General features: G+C 43.8%; 2 protein-coding genes across 4 annotated transcripts in view; both read right to left on the reverse strand.

The window, feature by feature from the left end:
* Nucleotides 1–19,600, reverse strand: part of LOC126565342 (uncharacterized) — a 205,199-nt gene that overhangs the window by 73,972 nt on the left and 111,627 nt on the right. The window lies entirely within an intron of this gene.
* On the reverse strand, nucleotides 1,817–6,941 carry LOC126564966 (hybrid signal transduction histidine kinase L). Of its 3 annotated transcripts, none has more exons than XM_050222098.1 (4): nucleotides 6,823–6,941; nucleotides 6,436–6,615; nucleotides 2,183–2,429; nucleotides 1,817–2,110 (listed from the first exon to the last, which is right to left on the reverse strand). In XM_050222098.1, the coding sequence occupies exons 1-4, from the start codon at nucleotides 6,931–6,933 to the stop codon at nucleotides 1,824–1,826; spliced, it is 825 nt and encodes a 274-aa protein (XP_050078055.1). In that variant the 5' UTR covers nucleotides 6,934–6,941; the 3' UTR covers nucleotides 1,817–1,823. The 3 variants fall into 3 exon arrangements, with proteins under 3 accessions (XP_050078055.1, XP_050078054.1, XP_050078053.1); XM_050222097.1 differs by having other exon boundaries at nucleotides 6,436–6,618; XM_050222096.1 differs by having other exon boundaries at nucleotides 6,436–6,941.

The raw sequence follows: 19,600 nt of genomic DNA on the forward strand, positions 1-19,600 counted from the left end.
CGAATCTCGTTCCTTTTGTCCTCCTCGTTGTCGTCGTCGTCGTCGTCGTGGACGTTCAAACCATCGAGCCAACAGCTTCTAATGGCGATGAGCACTTCTTTTTGTACACTGCGGTTGAGATAGGTGATGGTTTGGAATGTGGCACGCAAATGTCACGGATGATTGCTTGAGTGTGGTCAGAGTGAGGAGTTTTTTTTTTCACTTTTGCCATAAGTATTGATAAGACATATTTCATAAATTTTGTGACGGTCCACAGATAAAATATTTTGAAATTCTACGATGATTCTACAATTCTACGAAACTACGATGAGCATGAATGATCTTTTTTTTTTTAGTTTTTAACTTAGTTCACTCTAAATGAACATCATTGCAAGAGATAATTCTTTTGATTGAATTTAAACAAGCTAATACGGTACCAATCAATGAAAATTCCTTGTTGAAAGCATCAATTATAGCTTCGAATTCAATCCTGTAATATTCGGCCTTCTGAAGGAGCTTCTAATAAGCGATGAGGCAGCTGAGCCACCGATGAGGCACACTTGCATGCTTCTATACCATCAGAGCAACTTGTAAGGAAACATTTCATGTGGTGAAACGTTTCACAGCTCGAAAAATTTCAATTCAAATACGAATGCGTTGAAGAATATAAAAATTAAATGAACAGACATCATCTTCTCATCATTTCTTCTTGAGTTTCGATGCGATGTAGGTCCTTTATAAACAAAATAATACACAAATGATCCGTTTTGATAAAATTGAAATTTATTTCTCCAAACTACACATAAGGTTTGTTTTGTTGTTGCAATTATTTACAGCACGTGAAACTGATCGTTGCTCAGCATTCGCTACCAAATACATTTATATCCTTACAAACGCACGCATGCCATTCATTTGGGCGTTCTTGTCTCCTGTACAGGTCGGAAACTCATAGTCCACCATGAGACGTTTTACGCTTTGGCAACACGGAGTGCACCTTAGTGTGTGAGCCATTGTTTGATGATGTGTGTTTGTGAGAGTTATAGCTAAATATTTGAAAAAACGATGAAATTAGAAAACCTTTATCAATCAGTTCTAACAACTAACATGTTTCGTGTTGAATTTTTCTTCCCGTTCTGCATTCCCGTCCGGTCGTTTCGACCGGCGTACGATCGTACAAAGTTCGTACGACATGATGTCTCATGTGTCTTATTTTCGTTTATCACAGACATACATTTAATTCAAGCTGACCGTTCTGCCAATCCCAGAGTACATTCTGGTTTCCTGTCGTTGGTGCTCTCCTATCGTTCTATCCCTTAGCGCTAGTCTCTTAAGCATCTACAAAATGTGGCACTGCAGTCTAGTCGTTCAGCTATCTGCTATCGTCCCGAAGCAATGTGAAGTTGCCGCTGAACTTGGTTTATTACATGAAGAGTTGTGAATGTTCTTAACGTCTAGGAATAGATAAAACCATGGATCATAATTGTGTGTGAATAACCTGAATTCCCCTTTCCAAAGGGAAGTGAGTTTTGTTGCTGGGAGCTCTTCCACAAATCTTTCTGCTGAGATATAGTTGCCTGTCGCACAATCAATCCATTACTTAACGGCTTTTAAACACTTCCTGCAACTAAAATCCATACGCTTGATTGCTCTTCGTCCTTAGAGATTAAACACGTACATGAAGAGAAATTGCTGAGGACACAAGCAGTAGAAGCTTGGAAAACGAGTTTGAAAATAAACTCCTATTACTTCCGGGAACACTCACACACCTACATTCTCGATTCTCGTGTCATGGATGCATCTTGTCCTGGCTAGTCCCGGTGCCACTCACTAATCTTTCTTTCTCTCTAAGGACTTCGATGCTTTACCGGTGCCGAAACGAACGCCTGCAGACTGAAGTAACGCTGCGTGTCACCGGTCGTAACGCTAGTAACGTGATTGAACTGGCACGGTTGCGAAATTTGTGACTTCGGTGGCAACACGATCGGTTTGGCACGCTTCTGCGTTTTGCGCTTACGGCCCGGTGCCGATAGGGCAATGTTTTCCGGATTGCTCGTCAGCTCCTCGACCCGGACCCACATCTCTCTGGCGGCTTGATTCGAGTCGAAGCTGAACCCGATCACTTTCCGATGATCTGCAAATTAAGAAATGCACTTATTAGCTCAGCTCTAACTGATTTTTTTTGCTGGACGATAAAATAACTTACCTGCCGATAGACACATTGTATGGAAGGCGGCCGCTGCCACCTTATAGTCGGACAGGTTGTCGATGGTGTCCTTCCAGAGGGCAAAGCACGTACCACGCTCGGCCAACACGAACGACACCCTCGGTGTGCAGCGTGACCGTGTGCTGCCCTTGTCGTGGAGAAGTACCGGAATCCCGGTAAACACTAAACGCCAGTCCTCCTTGCCGACGCGCTCGTACAGATTGGCCAACGATGAGCTGACGTACACCTGGAAACGAGAAGAAAAAGGATAAAGTTAAACCATGGTAAAAAAATTATTATTCATGCTCATGGTCATCGAGAAACATCTCTCTTTCGAACCCAAGGGAACTATGATCCATAGGTGGTCGTTTGATAGAAAAGGTAACCATTCTCCATTTGAAAAAGATTTGCGAACTTTTGGAGATGTGAAATTCGCATTCAGTTATGAGCAATTGAAGTTAGTTATAGTTCCATAAAAGTGCTAGTAGCTTATACATCTTTCATGATCCTTCGGCGTCGTCAGAGCAAAAAAGTATCAGAATCAGCAGCAGAACATCAAACGATTGCTTCGTAAAGAAATCGTTAAAGAAATAGTTCAAATTCTCTCTAATATAACTAAAGAATAAGAGAACCAATCAAGGACTTTACGATTTAAGAGACATCAGGACAATAAACGATAAATTTATACAAAAAGATAGAGGATTGTTTGAGTAATCTAACCACCTTTTGTTGATCTAAGGCTCCCATAGTGCCTAACCATAGTTCCTCATTTTTCATAATAGAACCACCATTCAAACTCTTGCAGCATATGTGCTGTAGTAACCCACCGAGATGCAGCGGGTTCGTTTGCGGATGAGGATTTTATTTGCAATTTAGATCGACACAGCGTTGCCTTCTCGTGCAGCATATGTTAATAGTGGACGGAAGCTACCAAGGATTCTTCTGCCAACACCGGCAAAGTTAGTGTACGTGTCTTTTGATTCTTTTTCCCTTTCCCAGCTCGTAAACTTCCCAACTCTGAATGATTGGAACTGTTCAGGCATGATGTAGTGAGTTCCTTTTTGCAGCCTTCTGCCTACTGGCAAGAAGGATGCTTCCTCCAACAACAAAAAAAGTAAAGGCAAAAGTGAAAAAAAAGGAGGCAGTAGCATCGTAACGGGTGCAAAACTTTATGCTAAATGTGTTTGATAAACATTGCCCATTCTGACCTCCCTTTTTTATGGTACTTTATTTGTAGCTCGTGTGCTTTACCCAACACACAAGAAGTCGACTTAAGGGTGGGGGAGGGGTATGGGTGCCGGACATGAACGATTGCTGCCGCAGATTTAGACGTTTTTCCGGATGCTTTTACGGTATAAAACACAGCAACAGCTCCTCTCGGGGGACAAATACGGAGGGGTGAGTGCGTGTGTGTGTGTGTGGGCGATAATGGTCCTTTTTTAAGCCATTTTCAATGCTAATAAGGCACCACAGTGCAGTTTTGTGTACGGACAGGTGTAATGTGGCATCTTGTAAGGAGTTTGTTTAGCAATTTTAAGACTTTATAATAAAACAACAGCAAAAGAAGCACACGAAGCCATGAATTGCGAGCTGTTGATTGTGGTTTGTGGTCGGGATGGAAAACATAACCCGCACCCGAAGAATTACTCCACTGGGAATCGTTATAGTGGGTTTGGTTGGTGCAAAACAGAGTAAAAAAAGGCGAAAAACCGACCGGAATGGTTATGATTCTTTAGTGAGTCAGAGCATCCCCTTTTTTCCACGTCCCCATTAAGCTTAATAAGAGCACTGTTTTATGATGGTGTTTGACTAAAAACAGTAACCAATTCATTAACTCGTTAAGTTTTTCCACTCTTCTCCCTAGTGATTAATTTAATGGTCGCTGGCATTGTAACGCTGCGAGCCTGTCATTTCTCGTGGTGACCGTTTTGTTGCTTGACTGCTCCATTTTATGATCTAATAAACGATCATAATACATTTAATAACGAGGTCTTTTATTTGCGAGAGATGCTTCACGATTGTAGTCTCCAGTACATTGAAGCTTCAAGAAATTTGATCGTATTTTTATCGATGTTTTAAAGTGATTCTGCAGAAATGTTAATTTCTGATTGGATCCCTACAGGTTTGCATGAAATCAGTGTCCCATTTTGAAGTCTTCTTGTACTTCAAAACTTCTTCTTCCCTCAAAAAAAAAGCGCTATCAGTGATCACGAAGTCCTCAGACATTCTTTTGTAGCCTGCTGAGACTGTTCTTCTGATGCATGGATGCTCCCCGAAATTGTATCGATCCACTATTGAAGCAGAGAAGTTTTGCCCTCTTAACGAGCAAACGCCAGCTGCCAGTAAACACATTCCGAAAGCCACAAATCATCATTAACAGATGATAACTTTTCGATTTAAGATGCAAAATCACCTTTTCTTTGTTGTTGCCCTCCTCCAGAGGGAGACAGTCTGTGGCGCAGACTGTTTGCCGATCTCAAGATCTCGAGCCATCGTTGTTTGTCCTCCGTCTGTGCACCGTTCAAGATTGTGTGTGTGTTTTCTTTTCTTAATGTGCCCTTCCGAAAGAGAAGAGAATCCTCATTTGGAGAAAGAAAGCGCGAAACGACGTCTGTCTGTTTGTTCCTTTTTGCAAACTCTCCACCGTCGAGTGTCATAATAAAAAATAAACATATATCGCATTTAAGTAAATCTTTCCCTTGAGGATGACGACGTGAACTATACTCAGCAAAAAGGGCAACCACCATACACTCACTCACAACAATAACAAACCGTTACGAATTGGATATAAAGTAAGAGAAAAAAAACAACGGCGAAGACGTTCCACAGATGACATACCACAAGCAGCATCAGCAGCGCACCAGTGGGAATATCAAAGTAGTCGAACTTTTTGCTGACTTGTACAGCTTCAGAGTCATGTTGTTGAGCTTCACGCCGCGTAGCTCACTCCGGAGCACCAAATAAGGTTGGTAGCGCTATCCGTATCCGTGCACGTGGTTCATCACCACCGCCATCTACCGCGTTGGACGTTGGATGATGGGTGCCATTTTTTATGAGCCGAAAATCACGTTGCCCATGGCTTTGCGTGCGTCACAGATATTCGAGTGTGTGTGTATGTGTATGTCCGTGTGCTAGTTTTTCTTCTCCACCAAAGCCTACTAAGTGTGCCGCTGTCATTCGATCGTGAATATTCGCATGAAGTTCCCGTTCGGCATGTCAAATAGTCCCAACTGGAAGGGAAGATGTGATTGTAATGGCACCGTGACACTCGAACCTTTTGGACACTCCAGTAGAAACATTAACAAAAGGATAACATTCGGTGCGACGAAATGAGCAACTTTTGTTGCAGGTGACAGCTCCCCCAAATCAAGAAAACACGTGACCCGGATTCACTCTTGGAGCACAGCGCCAGAGAATAGTTCTGACTCGATGTGGCAATAATAATTGTCACTAATTTTGCCGGGCCGGCTAAGAAAATTGAACCCATACGGAGAGACAGCGCGGAAGGAATCAAAGGGCGCACCATTAGTGACTCACTGTGTTGCTCGGCTGTACACTAGCGTACTTCGAAAAGGGGGCTAATTGTTTGTTGACACCTTCTGCTCGGCGAACAGCGCGGTGCACTGTTGCTTCCGGCCACATCGATAAGGCAGCAGCACGATTTTGCAAACAGCTCCTCCCAGGGTGACATACTCTTCCTACACACCCGTTTAAAGGGCATTAAATCTTTGCATTACACAGTGAATAAGGTAATATAAACCGTCAATTACGATAGTTAATGTACTTGGTTTTCAGAAACCATAAAGAGTTCTACTAACACCTTTTTCTTTAGTTTATGCAGATTTTCTGAGAGTCCTCCACTAACAAGCATCTCCATTTTTTCTTGTACGGCCTACTCTATCGTAGTGGTCTATACCGAAGTACCTGCGGCTGTCAAACGGATGGAAGAATTACCCCGGGACACCCGAAGCATCTTCACCACTTCCCCAATTCCTGCTGAACATAAAGCCGGGCTAGTTAGAACCGATGGTGGATGGTTCCATTAAAACCAACCATCAATCGATTCCTCGAATGCACATGACATTAATTCTCCTGCCCATCCGTGTGCAATCGGCACTGTCAAGCGCCGTATATGCACATGTTCCAATTATCACCTCGACCGTTCGGACGCCCTTGCGTCGATGACATCATCATCATCCCAGCCACTCTAGCCAATTGATTTATCGACGACGAACCACCTTCCCAGAACTTACCTCGGTACCGAGTCCACTGAAGAAGCTCTCGACCTGTGCCCGCTCGTAGTCCGTGATGATGCCGTTGTCCAGGCTGATGAGGTCGTGCTTGCTGTACTCGAGATCGTCAACGTCCTGCTCGTCAACGTCCTCCTGGGTGTAGCTCGAGTTGGGTGAGCTGAGCTGCTGCTTTGGTGGCTGCTGCTGATGCTGAAGATGATGTTGATGTTCGTGAGTCGTAAGAAGCGTACGGTGCTGGGGCTGATGGCGATGATGGTTGTTGTGCTGATGTTGGTGATGATGATGGTGATGGTGGTGATGATGCTGATGATGGAGTAGGTTCGGATGGTGCAGCTGCATCGGATGTGACTGTGGGTCACTACCGTCCAGGGACCACTCCTGCATTACCTCGCATATCTCCGAGGCCGAACCGTCCGAGCTGTCCGATTTGCTCGACGAGCTGGACGGACCACTGTGGTCACTCACTGACTCCAACCGGTGCCGCTGGAGGTGTGTCATCTGTAACATAAGGATGAAAGAGCAAAAAATACAGTGTTAAGTATTCGCATTAGTTTGACCTCCTTTTATCTATATCTCTTTACATGTGGGTTTTTTGACAACTTTCTGATCATTTTTATTTAAGTCCTCCAGGCGGCAGCTTTGAGCAAAAGAGTAAGATCACATTGACAGACTTCAAGAACTGTGTGCACGGCTTGACAGGCTCAACAAAGAACTGCAACAACTTTCAATATATGGTCCCGCCAATCGAATGAATACCTGTAGGTACACCGTGTGTGTGTTTGTGAAAGCGATATTCCACTGATAAGAGTCATCGTTGCATTTCTATCAAGATATGATACGCGTTTGCGGAAGTGTCTATCGGAAATGCTCGACTGAAGTATTTCCGACCAACAGTATTTCGTTCTTGTTGTTTTACATGAACCTCAACCTCCAAAATCAAATATAACCTTATTAGAAATCTGTGCTAATTATGATAATAACAACACGAAATTCAAATATTTCTTCGTTCACATTCAAAAATGTTATTACTTTTTAGGGTAAAAAGCGTGCCACAACAACGCTATGAGCAAACCATTAAAACTGATGCTCCCCCAGTTTGTAAAGGGGGACGATGCGTTTACCTTTTCCGATGTCTGCCAGGTGGCTGATAAGCATGGGAACTCCCCTTCAGCGCCAGTCAGAATTGGCTCATTGCGTACATAAAGCGTCATCAGGTTGTTTATGTGTGGATGAACAAAACCTGGTGGAGTGTGGTGTGAAGTTCTATACCTTACCCCGATTAGATAAAGTATCGTCCCTCACACGTCTTCTGGAAACCCTCGTCAATGGCTTGTCACGTAGATGAAGCAAACCTTTTTCATCGACCAGGTTCTACCAGGCCTTTTGCAATTCTACGTCAGTTACGGGATTCCGGCAGACCCTGATTCGTCACTTATTTTTATCGCAAATGGGTAAATATTTTTTCCCCCAAATGTTGTTGTTCGTTGGAAAGGATTGTTTACCCTTGAAGTGTACGGTTTACTTTACAAAAACAGCATCACAGAACACAACAGCACACAGCTTTAAAGAGAAGCGAGCTACCAGTATTGCACTGTCCACAATAAAAGTGGTCCCCGGTTCAGTCCAGCGAATCAGAAAGAAAAACATTCGTTTTGCATCATTTCGCTGCAATGGAGAGGATCAGCAGCAAAAAAAAACGACGTCGCCGTATCTTGAGTCCGTATTATCCTTTAGCTAGAAGCAGCCAGAGCGTATGCTGTTGATCGCCCTTCCCCTCCTGGCTGGGATGAGAAGAAATGAAATGATTAATCAACTGAAACTAGGACAAACCCATCGCGCTTCGGTGGACAAATAGTGCGGTTTTGATGAGGTTAGTTGTACGAGGGCAAGCGAAATCCAAGGAAAAAATGGCAACAAAAGTGTACAACCGATGCCGTAGCCGTTAGCATTATCACAGCAGTATTGCATACTGCCAGGAACTGTGGACGGGACATTTTCAACCAACCAACCAAGTACTACCACCTTTAAGCCAGCGCTAACCGCAAATTTTTCCTTCCGGGTACGGTGAGAGAAATGGGCAGAGAACTGTTCCTTCTTGGAAGAAACATCCTTGGTCCGCTCAACTTTTCTTGGAGCTTTTACATCATCATTCGAGTTCATGATGATGCCTTTTTTGTTTGTACCGAAACCCACAACGCGCGGTGGCCACACAGAAGCTGTTTTAAAGCACGCTCGACTCTTGGTACTGCTTCGCCTAGCGACGTGCCCCTTATGCTTGCTTGCGTCCTTTCAGAAAACGGAACTGCTTTCACATGATGAACGATATTCATCCATCAACTGGATGCCCGGGTTGATACTAGCGGAACCATCTTCACTTCCAGGATGTATGCTGCAGCAGCAGTTTTCTGTGCTCATTTTCCCGTAAACAGTTCCTTTTTAATTTGAACGACAATGTTTTTCCTCTGTGACTTTGAGTTATGGGAGATGTTTTGGAGGGTAGGTGAGAACAAAGATTTGCTCCCAATTCGTAGGAAAAATTAATTGCAGTCACTGGCATATTTTAAAATTCACACATTAAAAACAGATTTTACGCATGACGAATATCGCACAAGACCCAGACACCTAGAAGAAGGTCTTTCGATTCTGTGGATCACTCAAAAGTTCAAGCTCAAGAGAGGTAAAATACAGAGTTATTACAGCATTAATGCAATAGCTCTCAATTTTGTCCTCTAATTTTTGTAGTTGAATCGTCCGGAAATCGCTTAAAATTTGAGAAGTCCTATGTCCTATGTTGTGTCTGACAAATTTTAGTATTTTTAGATAACTTGTGGATTCCACAACAACATTCTATGAGCTGGCTAGTGATAGGTGTTTCATTTTTGGACTAAAATCTTTACCGAATCGTGCTTAGTTTTACCAAATTCTATTCATGATCCATTGGTGTAACTCTTCTGCATACATAAACACTATATACGGACTATCAGATATTATTTCCAATAACTTTCAAACTAAAGTGGTAAAACTTTACAGCTCTATAAACATTAGTTTCGATATCAGTTTTGGTTTAAATAATTCGAAGATATATTGTCAAACTTTGTGCTTCTTGAACATTGCTTATATTTATTAAATTTATTACAATAATATTCACTGTACTTTCGATATCTTTATAATAAGGAACAAATTTAACCAGTCATTCGAGCTGTGAATTTTCGATTCATGCCCGTAATGTATTTTCTTCTCTTACATTAAAGCTCCATTACACATTCGAAAACCTTCATTGCAGCACATTTTGCCGCATTAAAATTAATTAAAAGTTAACATTTAATATCATTACATCTATGGCTTCCCCGGCATTTCCACTCACACTGTACCACGACGTACACACATGGTTAAGCAAACGTTCATTTACATTAATTAATGTTGGGACATGTTAATTATTTTTATGAAAGACATAAGGGCTAGCGGCATACCGGTAGCGAGTAGGAAGGAAGATTTTATATTAATTGCCTCAAATCTTCCCATTCCTTCTCGGTGGCTCGCTTCCGCGGTCTCTAACGACTAATGGAGTCCATTTGCCCGTATTTCATCATAAGTAAAATTGAACTCAAAGTTTCCAACTCCTTTAATCAGGCGGTCCTTGGTATCGGTATGGCAATAAATGGGTAACGCGATTGGCAACGATGCCGAGACTCGTTCCCTACGAGAGAGATCATTTGTTGAACCTACGCTCCATCGATAGGGAGGATATGTCACTCTTCATGGGGAGTACATTCTTTCGACACACACACACACACTCCACAGCAGCCCAGCATCATCAATCGGTAAGTGCCTGCGAGCATTTCAATGTTGCAGTCGGGCAGCGATGCATGCGTCTGGCGTTCCAGATTAGACTAATTCAATTGCCCATCAGTCTGGCCCATCGCAGCACTCCGTAGGTGGTCTCAGGCTCACGAGGAGATGCCTCACAGCAGGTCGAGGCAGAGATTTGCTGCTACGTTTTCACCATTTCACAACGCCATTTGCATGCGACACGACCGCACGACTGTCTGATAAAGTTCGATGAGCTGTGTGGCAAGTTTACTGCTAATTTACTTCCATTGCATTGATTGCAAACGTGACCCACGAACTGTTCGTTCGTCCAAAAATCCATACAAGCGCACCAGGTCAAAAAGGAGGCCCAGCATCAGCAGGAGGAAGTTTACGCCTTGCAACAAGGTGTGAACAAGGCGCAGAGTGAAAGTGTCGGATAAGTTAATTAAATCAATGTCTCGCGCGTGTGGGGTGGCCTTTTCTAAGGTGCGATTTATTCCTCGTGACTACCAGCTTCCGCGGCATCGAATAACTTCTTCAGCAAACAAAGCGAACGAAAGGAAGAATTTGGCAAAAAGCGAAACCCTCAGATGAGAGTGGACAGAAAGCGGCAGGAAAGTAAAGGCACGTTTTCTATTCAGCCAACCGTCTCCTACGCACGGTGACGCTACTCGAAGTCGATCGTTGTGGTGTGATGCTGTGAGGACTTTTTTACGCGACCGGCAATAGTCGTCGTCAGGGCCGGCGTGCACCGGAAGCAAGCACCAGCATACAGCGAACGGAAGCTGCATTTGGCCGTGTCCGGTCTAGTCTAGTCTGTTTGTCTACGCTTCACCAGTTCAAAGTGAAAATGCAATTCAATTACGAATGGCAGACGACAGCGTGTCGACCAGAATGTGTCGCACAAACCCCGTGCAAGGTGTGCACTTTTCTCACGTGTATGAATTCCTGTTTGGGACAGGCCTTTTTTTTTTGTTTCTCGTTAGATGCAATTCTGATCATTCTTGCGTATTTTGCGTTCTATGTTTGTGTGGAGCAGATAACACCAATAGAAAACTGCTGCATAGAAATTGTGCAATCAACTGATAAGGTTATGGCGTTTGTTTTTCTTCACGAATCAAAGTTTTAAATCACGTTTAAAACAAACTTTTAATAGCTTTTTTACTCTAGTGAAAAACCACATTTCCCTCCTTAAATCACGGTTGTTGAATGCATATTTCAATTAAAGCTACACTGAAACAGATTCCTTTTTTATCCTAAAAATTGCACGAATCATGCATGCATGACCAATTAGCTCTCCATAGCACATATTTCATAAAAATCCATTTCCATTTATCAAATCCCAAAATGGTTAATTGGATACGAGCGAAAAATGGGGAGAAAAAATAAAGCGCCCGATAGCACCCGGCAGTATGCAAAACCGCAACACAAACGCTTAATAGGATTGAGTGCTGGATTATGTGCAGGAGGTTTTTTATTTGTATCTTCCCATTTGAAAACAGCAACTAAATCGTCCTGATGGATATCACGCACATTACGCTGGCCGGATGATTCGAACATTCGAACACCATCAAGCGGTAATATTTTAAATCCTGACGTCCATACTTACGGTGCTGGCAAAAATCACATCACGCTATAAATGCCGATGACAGCGCGGATTATAAGCTTCTGTATATTCTGCTCTTGTCTCGCTGATGTCGAAAGCCCACGTTCGGTGCTTCAGTCGATCGATTGCATTTAGTAGCTGTGTTGCTCTTCACATCCTCCACCGAACCGAAGTGGCTCTTCCGTTTGCTGCGATGCGAAGCTGTATGCATGCATGTCCACAGTCCGGGGCGATGCTGCCACGGACAAATTTAACTCGACAGCGTGGCATCCTCGAGAGAGGTACACGATGCAATTTTTGAAGTGTCGTCTATTAGTCACGTACGCTAACGTTCTATGCCACTTTCTACGCCAATTTCTTCCACCGCTGACGATGGTGTTGGTACACTCGACAACTCGGGCGAGCCCTGACGACTTGAAGCTACTCCCATGCAGGCGAATCGAAAACGATAGTCGTGTGCAATATGCGCGCCTTCAGAGAGGTTTATTAAGATGCAATGCTCGTTGAAGTTTGCAAGCGAAGAAAAGTACGAAAATGCAACACCGCAACGTGGGATGTCGGAGTGTACAAATTAAAATCATTTTCCGGACGAGATAGTACCCACCAGTAGACACCACTTCAAAGCACCATTATCAAATCCTGCCAGTACGTGTACGCCCTACGCGGAGTGTGTAACGAAGCCTGGCTGAGACTATCGTGAGGTTCCCCGGTGGATAAAGTTTAGGCGTTAGGCTTCTTGCCATTTCGAACGCTTAAGTCACACACCTCGAGTGCAAACTCATGTTGTCGCTTCCTCTCTCGGCGTTACGTAAAGCGGAAAAGGACTTGCAAAGATTGGCTTGGCGAAAAAGGGCAACTTGGCTGCTTGGCTACAGTCACCAGCGTCACCATTACTACCACCACAGTACCGGGAAGAAGCCCCATCGAAATGGCAACCTTTTTGGGGGCCTTTTGGAAAGAAAGCAGCGGCAGCGGTCTCACCAAGAAAGAGCAACTTTTCGAACGTTTCAACTCGAACAAGACTTGCAAATCATCGTCGCGAATTTTTGTTTTGGTGATTTTCTTTCTCGCACAAAAAGGGCACTCCCTGCTTGTTCGTGACATTTAAGGACTGTTCCCGGGCGCGGATGATTTCGCCCGAGTTTGATTGATGTTTAAACACACTTAAAGTTTTGCCCGTTGTAAATGCTGCACACCATTTCGAACATCCAGCGAATCCACATTCAAATCGAAAATGGGGAAATCAACGCCCCAAAATCAACCATACATGTGAGAACGAGAGAAAGAGGCGTCCTTGCGTACCAAGCATGTCAGCAAAAAGCATGTTCACAAGACATCGATTTAATTTTACAACCACAAAAAGAGAAAAATAGGAAACGGACTGACAACGACCAATACCGCCCGAGGGCGCACGCACACACAAACACAGGTTCGGGGGCTAAAATTAATAACGATAAAATATGGTTACCTAGGGGCGAAACCACGGGGACGAAATTACGTTGGACCACTTTCATGTCACCGCAATAAGGCAATAAGCGCGCGTTTGTGGCGTTGCAGCATCGTACATGCTGTCACGTTTTGTAGCTTCGCTTCGGTTTCTTCTGCATCTTTTGGCTGCCCTACACCTTGCGAAATACAACAGCCGAAGAATTGCCTTCCCTCCTCAAAGAAGCCAAAGTCTTATCGCGCGTTGGAACAGCGTGAAACTTCGTGGATAAGATCGAACATCGATGAAGCACCGACGGTCGTCTCCCTTTTTCGCCGGCAGGATTAAAACAGGGCAAACACGGTCGCGAACGCAAACAAACTGTAATAGAAGTGTAATTAAATTTATGCGCTCCAGCGTAGTTGAAGTTTAATGCAGTTAATTTCAGAGACTGTGGAAGGGAAGCGAAAAGAAGCACAAGACTTCTCGCTTGCGTTGCTGCTTCAGCAGAAGGACACCTACGATAAACCTGCTGTACTGAAATGTAATTAGCACACTTTATCCTCCAGCAGCGCTTCACTGCTGCAGAAACATAAGCAGCAGGAGGGAACGAACTTCATCTCACTAAAAGGCGCAAAGGTACTGAGGAAAAGTTGGGCTGTACAGTTTCGGTAATTCAACAAATGGCGTGTTCTATTCGGAATAAAGGTTCTCTGTTTGGGCACAGATTTCCAAAAGCGGGCAAGAAGAAGGAAAAATTATGGCCACTTGGCAAACAACACCAGTTATGGTTTGCGGATCGTTGTTTGATGTCGTAAAATGGACTATCACAGGCACGTGTTTGAAACAAAGACAATTGAAATGAATTGCACTCGAACACATGGAAAAGAATTGACTTTACTCGTGATATTAACGTGATACTAATTTAATAAGTTTTAATACAATATTTTTCTTATTTTTAGTCATCTCGATTTAGAGCTCGTCGTACCTGAGATGGACAGGTAACAAATTTGATTCAAGGAACTGCTGGTATCGGCTAGTTCATTGCTAACCTTTGCCACCCTTGTGACTCAATAGTTTTAGGCCCCGAGAAATTTACCTAAAAACCCAATCATGCCACACTCTCGTTAATTTCGAACGTTTTCATCAGTAGATCTAACAGACTGTTCAGACAAACAGCATAGATAAGGTAGCTGATCCAAAAAAGGTGCAGGACTCGTTTCGAAAACAGGTTTTCAGAACGTATCATGGTGCAATATTATTATGCTTGATACTTGTCTTCTGGATGCTAAGCGGAATAGTATTCTCGATTCCTCGACGAAAATTTACGCCACTGGATTAGCCGAAAGAACGATCATGCCAAGGAAGCGGGATCTTATTATAGCCAAAGCCTCAGGCACACAGATTTTAGTCACAAACCACCTTAGCCGACACATATCCTCCAATCCTTCACAGAAATATTAAACGACCAACAAGAGAGTATCCCAGGAATCCTTGTAGGAAGCAACATCCAGGTCTGTTATGGCTGGGATGTTAGGCTTCCTCCACTTTTTCCTGCTGGATCCTATTCCTCTTAATTAGCTGATAATTCCTGGTCTGCGCATGACTTCCCAGCCTCATCTTGGACAAGTTAGTAAGTAAAGTGAACTTCAATCTAATACCAAAAATGAATACAATTTCTATTCTTGGTTGCGATGACCAGCCACTTTCTATCAATCTGCCCTACCCAGATGGCTGGTGAGTATCGATTCTCAGTAGCCAAGCTTCTCTAATCACTCATCAACAAACATCGTCATGGCAATAAAACGATCCAAATATGCTCCACTGAAATAGCCCAAACCATTCCCATTTTAGGTTTTGCAGACACACACTCGATATCAAACACCGGCAGCCGATACATCCAAACCGTTGCCGATAATGGACGCTAATGGAAAAGATACTTCGTTCGTGAATAATTCTTGTATCACATTAGCATTGATTGATGGCAACTCAGGCCCCCCAGTCCGTGTACATCCATGGTTTACACTGGACCATGACTTGCTTCACCGATGCCGCTCGTTCAGTATGAACTCCTCCGGAAAAAAAGACCAGCCACATCGTATAAATCATGTCAAGGCTCTAGACCAGCCATGTCCATCTTCTTATCAGAACGATACCGTCGAAACGAGCACTATTTTTGACACATAGACGCGCTTCCACCGGGACCGAGATTTCGAAAATCGAACTTCAAACTCCAAACGAGAAGCTGACATATTTTGTGGTTCTAATTTACCCCGATTTCCGTGTGGAGCCAATCGTTACCGGATCGGATGCCGACGTTCTATATTCGTCCAGCCTTAGTGCTCGTGCTGCACTCTCCGTCGACGTGCAAAAGTCGACCGCACAACACACAAACAGTGTGACACAGTTCCCAAGTGGTCCCGGGAGGGAGCCCGGACAATAAATAGCAAACAATGCAACGGACCGCCACTTCCAGAATGGGAAAAGGGTGTACTCTGGTAGCTGCAACCTTGTCACACAGCGTCAGAGCGTTTCCGGGCTCCCGAAAACGGGGTAGTAGGCTGCACTTTTCTTAGCTGTTGCTGTGGGGCTGACCTGACCGACTTCTAGCACCGGTGTGTGCTGTGCGTTATATAAAACTCGTAACTTCTGGGGTGGGAGCTCCGATAAATTAGCATATAATAAAGCATTTTGCCGTACAGGCCACACAGTCGGCTGAGGTTCCCTCGGTGGTTATTACGCTTGCCGGGCCGGGTGCGTGCGTACGGTGCGTGAATGCTGCCCTTGGACGATCCGATACCGGAAGCAGGTCAAGCATTGCCACCCACCACTCACGCCGCTTCCATCAGTGTGGTTTATTGTGTGGCCAGAGAAGAAAGTACACTTTTTCCCTCCCCCAACAACATTGTGAGAAGGTTCTATTTTGCTTTATTGTAGTGGGAAAACACTCCCGCCCGATGGGATGGTGCGTTTTGTGCTAAACCAACCATTTTCCAAGCAGCATGACCGAGTTATCCAAAACAAGCACACACATACACCTTTCCCTCTAACATCATGCAGTTATCACATATCATGGAAATTTATGCTCATGAATAATTTCACCTAAAAGACCCGGGACTGTCCCAGAATAGGGGGTTTGTTTGCTTTATGAAGTGTGTGTGTGTGTGTCTTGTGCTGCATTTCGGGCTGCACTCGAGCGCAGTATCGGGTCTACCGGCATATGAGGGTGAATGTGAGACTTCCGACACAGTGTTTGGTTTAGATGTTTTTTTTTTTTCCTTGTCAGTATTTTTATGGCTATTACCCTTCACATCCGGTGGTGGGGTAGGAAAATGTCAACCATATCCCTTCGGACGGATTGGGCTTGCCCGGGGATGCCAGGAAGCATCGATGTGTAAGAAAAGCTGTCGGAAATGTTTATGGAAAGCAGCATTTTCGGCCAGGAAAAGGGCGAATGTATGGCCTGTGGCTTTGTGAATTTACGTTTATTATCGTTATTAGCCTTATGTATGTGTTTCTGATGCTTGAGGCTTGGGAGTGTTTTATTAGCTTGGATGTCGACAGAAGAAAATGAGGAATAGTTTTGAAGCGCCAGTTCTTGATAAATTCAATTTATGGAAGATGGCTTAAAAACACAGAATGGTTTAGGATATTTTTAGGGTACTTCACTCTCGTGAAAGAAATTCTCCAATGCACATTCTCTGCTACTAAACCAATTCTTTCCTCTTTCTTTACAGCACATCTTATACCACATTCTAATGCAATTACACACTGCTGTCAGCTGTCTTCGTAATCGGGCACCAAAGTCAGGCGTTACTTCCGCTTTCCGCTTCGGAACTCTACGACACAGAAGCTATGCAAAGACAAGCTTAACCTCAAACCGAAGCTCAAAGGGCATCACGCTGTTGGCAGCATGACACGCTTGTTTGTCTTGGCTAATGATAAAAGTTGCTCCCGTAAAAGACACGAGACACCACGGCACGGTAAGTCTTTGCATTCTGATCTATTAAGCGGAAGCCATCCATGAGGGAAGGAATGTAGCCAATTCCGGTCGAATGAGCTTTACCCAAAATCCACTGCCGGAGCGAACCATTAGCCGACCGGTATCAGCAGACTGGAAACTGGCTACACTGTGCCACAAGATATTAAACCAGGAAGTGTGTACCGTCATGACTCCCTCTCTCTCTCTCATTCTCTTTCTCTCTATGCCGGGTCTATTCTTCCGGGTGTTCTAAGGGCACCGTCGGAGAAGGTTCGTACTATCATCGGGTAATGAGTGCCACATGAAAGTGTAATGCAAAATGACCAGCAGAGCGTTAGCAGCAGTAGATGTGTCATTCGGTACTGCTGCCAGGGAAAGCAAGAACAGGAATCTGTAATAATGCTCCCTTCGTCCTTTGGTCCTTAGGTAAATATCGTAAATTAATGCACCAATTGGATAACACCGGTGTGGAATCAGTGCCAGTGGGTTGAAGTTCGGTTAGAGATTATGACTTCGGTCCATTAATGAACTTCTAGCGGTCCATCGTACCGTACAGCACAGGACTGTACTGGGCAGGAATTGTTCTCACTCATACCGGTACGAAAGTTTTCCCTCCCTTCCGTACGTCCGGAGATTGTGGCCGATGACCGATAAGAACGTCACCTTGTTTGCGCAAGTGTTCTACACGTATGCGGCATTCACTGCGTATGCTAATATTTGCTACGGAAAGGGCTTGTTTTTGGTACATTCGGTACATTCGGTATCGGTGATGAATAATTTAATGACCGAGCTGGTTAGGTTCAAACCCCACCTGGGCTGTTTTCTAATTGATTGTTTCATCCTCCGTGTGGGGAGTTTTAATAGCTCTGTTTGTATCGAGTACAGACTTTAAGTTTACACTGTTTACTTTGGACACTAATACAGTCAGGAGAGATCGACACTAGTTATTGGCCTATTTAAAACAGAAGGAGTGAGATGAGTATTTCATCAAGACAAGAATAAGATGCAGACCCACCTGCCAAGCCGTTTTCATCAAAACTTTCAAAATTTATTGGAAAACCTTTAAAGAATAATGGAAGAGAAGACCTAAAGGATTCTAACCTTTAAAAAACCTGTGAAATTCAAAACATAAGAGTAAGATTTAGGGCTATTTCAAATGGACAGCAGGTTTTATAAGAAGTCCAATCAATTCGATTAAATCTTCTAAGAACATTTTTTTTATTGAGAACTTTCAAAACACATTGCAAACATCTATTAAAAATTTAACACAGTGTAGTAAGAGCTCCATTCCTAATCCTCATTACTCATCTGTGGAAAATAGTTTTCATACCTCACAGTTTCCTTAAGTGAGCACTCCAATAAAATCATTGTACCGGAAAATGGCGTCATTCTAGTGGAAAATGGCGCTATTTTTGGGAAATTGTTGTCAGCTTACCATACTACAACCATTCCCCTGATACTATAAACCAGTGCTATAAATAGTGCTTTAGAGCAAAGCTGCACTTAGTATGTTTCCCAATTTGCAAACGCACATTTCTGCAACCAAATTGGCAACGGAAGCAAAAGCATTCGATTTACGTAAGCCCTCTAATCTACGTATTTCCGGAAACAGCACACAGTTCCCTAGCTCACCACACACACACATTCAAATCCCTTACATCACCGTGAACGGGTTTCGTGCCTGGTTTTGGGGCGATATAAATATTTCAGTCGTAACCAATTCAACCGATAGCAGACATTTTCGGTATCCAAAATTCCACTCCCGAATGAAGAAGAAAAAAACCTGTTTTTGCTTCTCCCTCAGGAAAAGCCGGGGAGAGTCGGGTGTGAAAATTAAATAATCCTCGACGCATTTTTTCTGTGCCCATGCGCTTCCCCAAGGCTGGTTCCGATTGGAATCGGATCTTCCGTCACCAAAGAGCGATGCTATAAAAAAAACGAGCTTTCATGCATATTCACTCATCTTCACTCGAAGATTGGGACGAAAGGTACACCGGTGCGTGGCATTTGGGACGATTATCAAAATTATTTAACACAAAAAGCATAGATACTCTCCGATAGGCGCTCACTCTTTCTTATCGGAAGCGAACGATCGGAAATGGTAATGCAGAGCCACGGGCCGGACAGCATTAAGTATGTTGTGTGAGTTCGAGGTTGCGGAACGAAAGCGAAAGGTTCACCGAATAGATGTGTTTGACGTAACAAGTGAATAACGCGCCAAGCGTATGGGCCGCCGTCACGAACCCCATTGACGGTCGAGATTGACGAACAGGTCAGTAATGGAAGAATGTTTTTGTGGGAAGTGATATCGATAGAGTTCCTCTTCACGTGTGATTTCCCC

Source organism: Anopheles maculipalpis, chromosome 3RL (assembly GCF_943734695.1).
Source record: "Anopheles maculipalpis chromosome 3RL, idAnoMacuDA_375_x, whole genome shotgun sequence".
Lineage (NCBI taxonomy): Eukaryota > Metazoa > Arthropoda > Insecta > Diptera > Culicidae > Anopheles > Anopheles maculipalpis.

What these genes read in the sequence shown, in the direction of transcription:
- LOC126564966 (XM_050222096.1), bottom strand. Translation starts at nt 6,933, where the DNA reads ATGACACACCTCCAGCGGCACCGGTTGGAGTCAGTGAGTGACCACAGT. An exon ending in TCAGTGGACTCGGTACCGAG is followed by an intron (nt 2,430 to 6,435) that starts GTAAGTTCTGGG and finishes TCTCGTTTCCAG; the next exon opens with GTGTACGTCAGCTCATCGTT. An exon ending in TACAATGTGTCTATCGGCAG is followed by an intron (nt 2,111 to 2,182) that starts GTAAGTTATTTT and finishes CTTAATTTGCAG; the next exon opens with ATCATCGGAAAGTGATCGGG.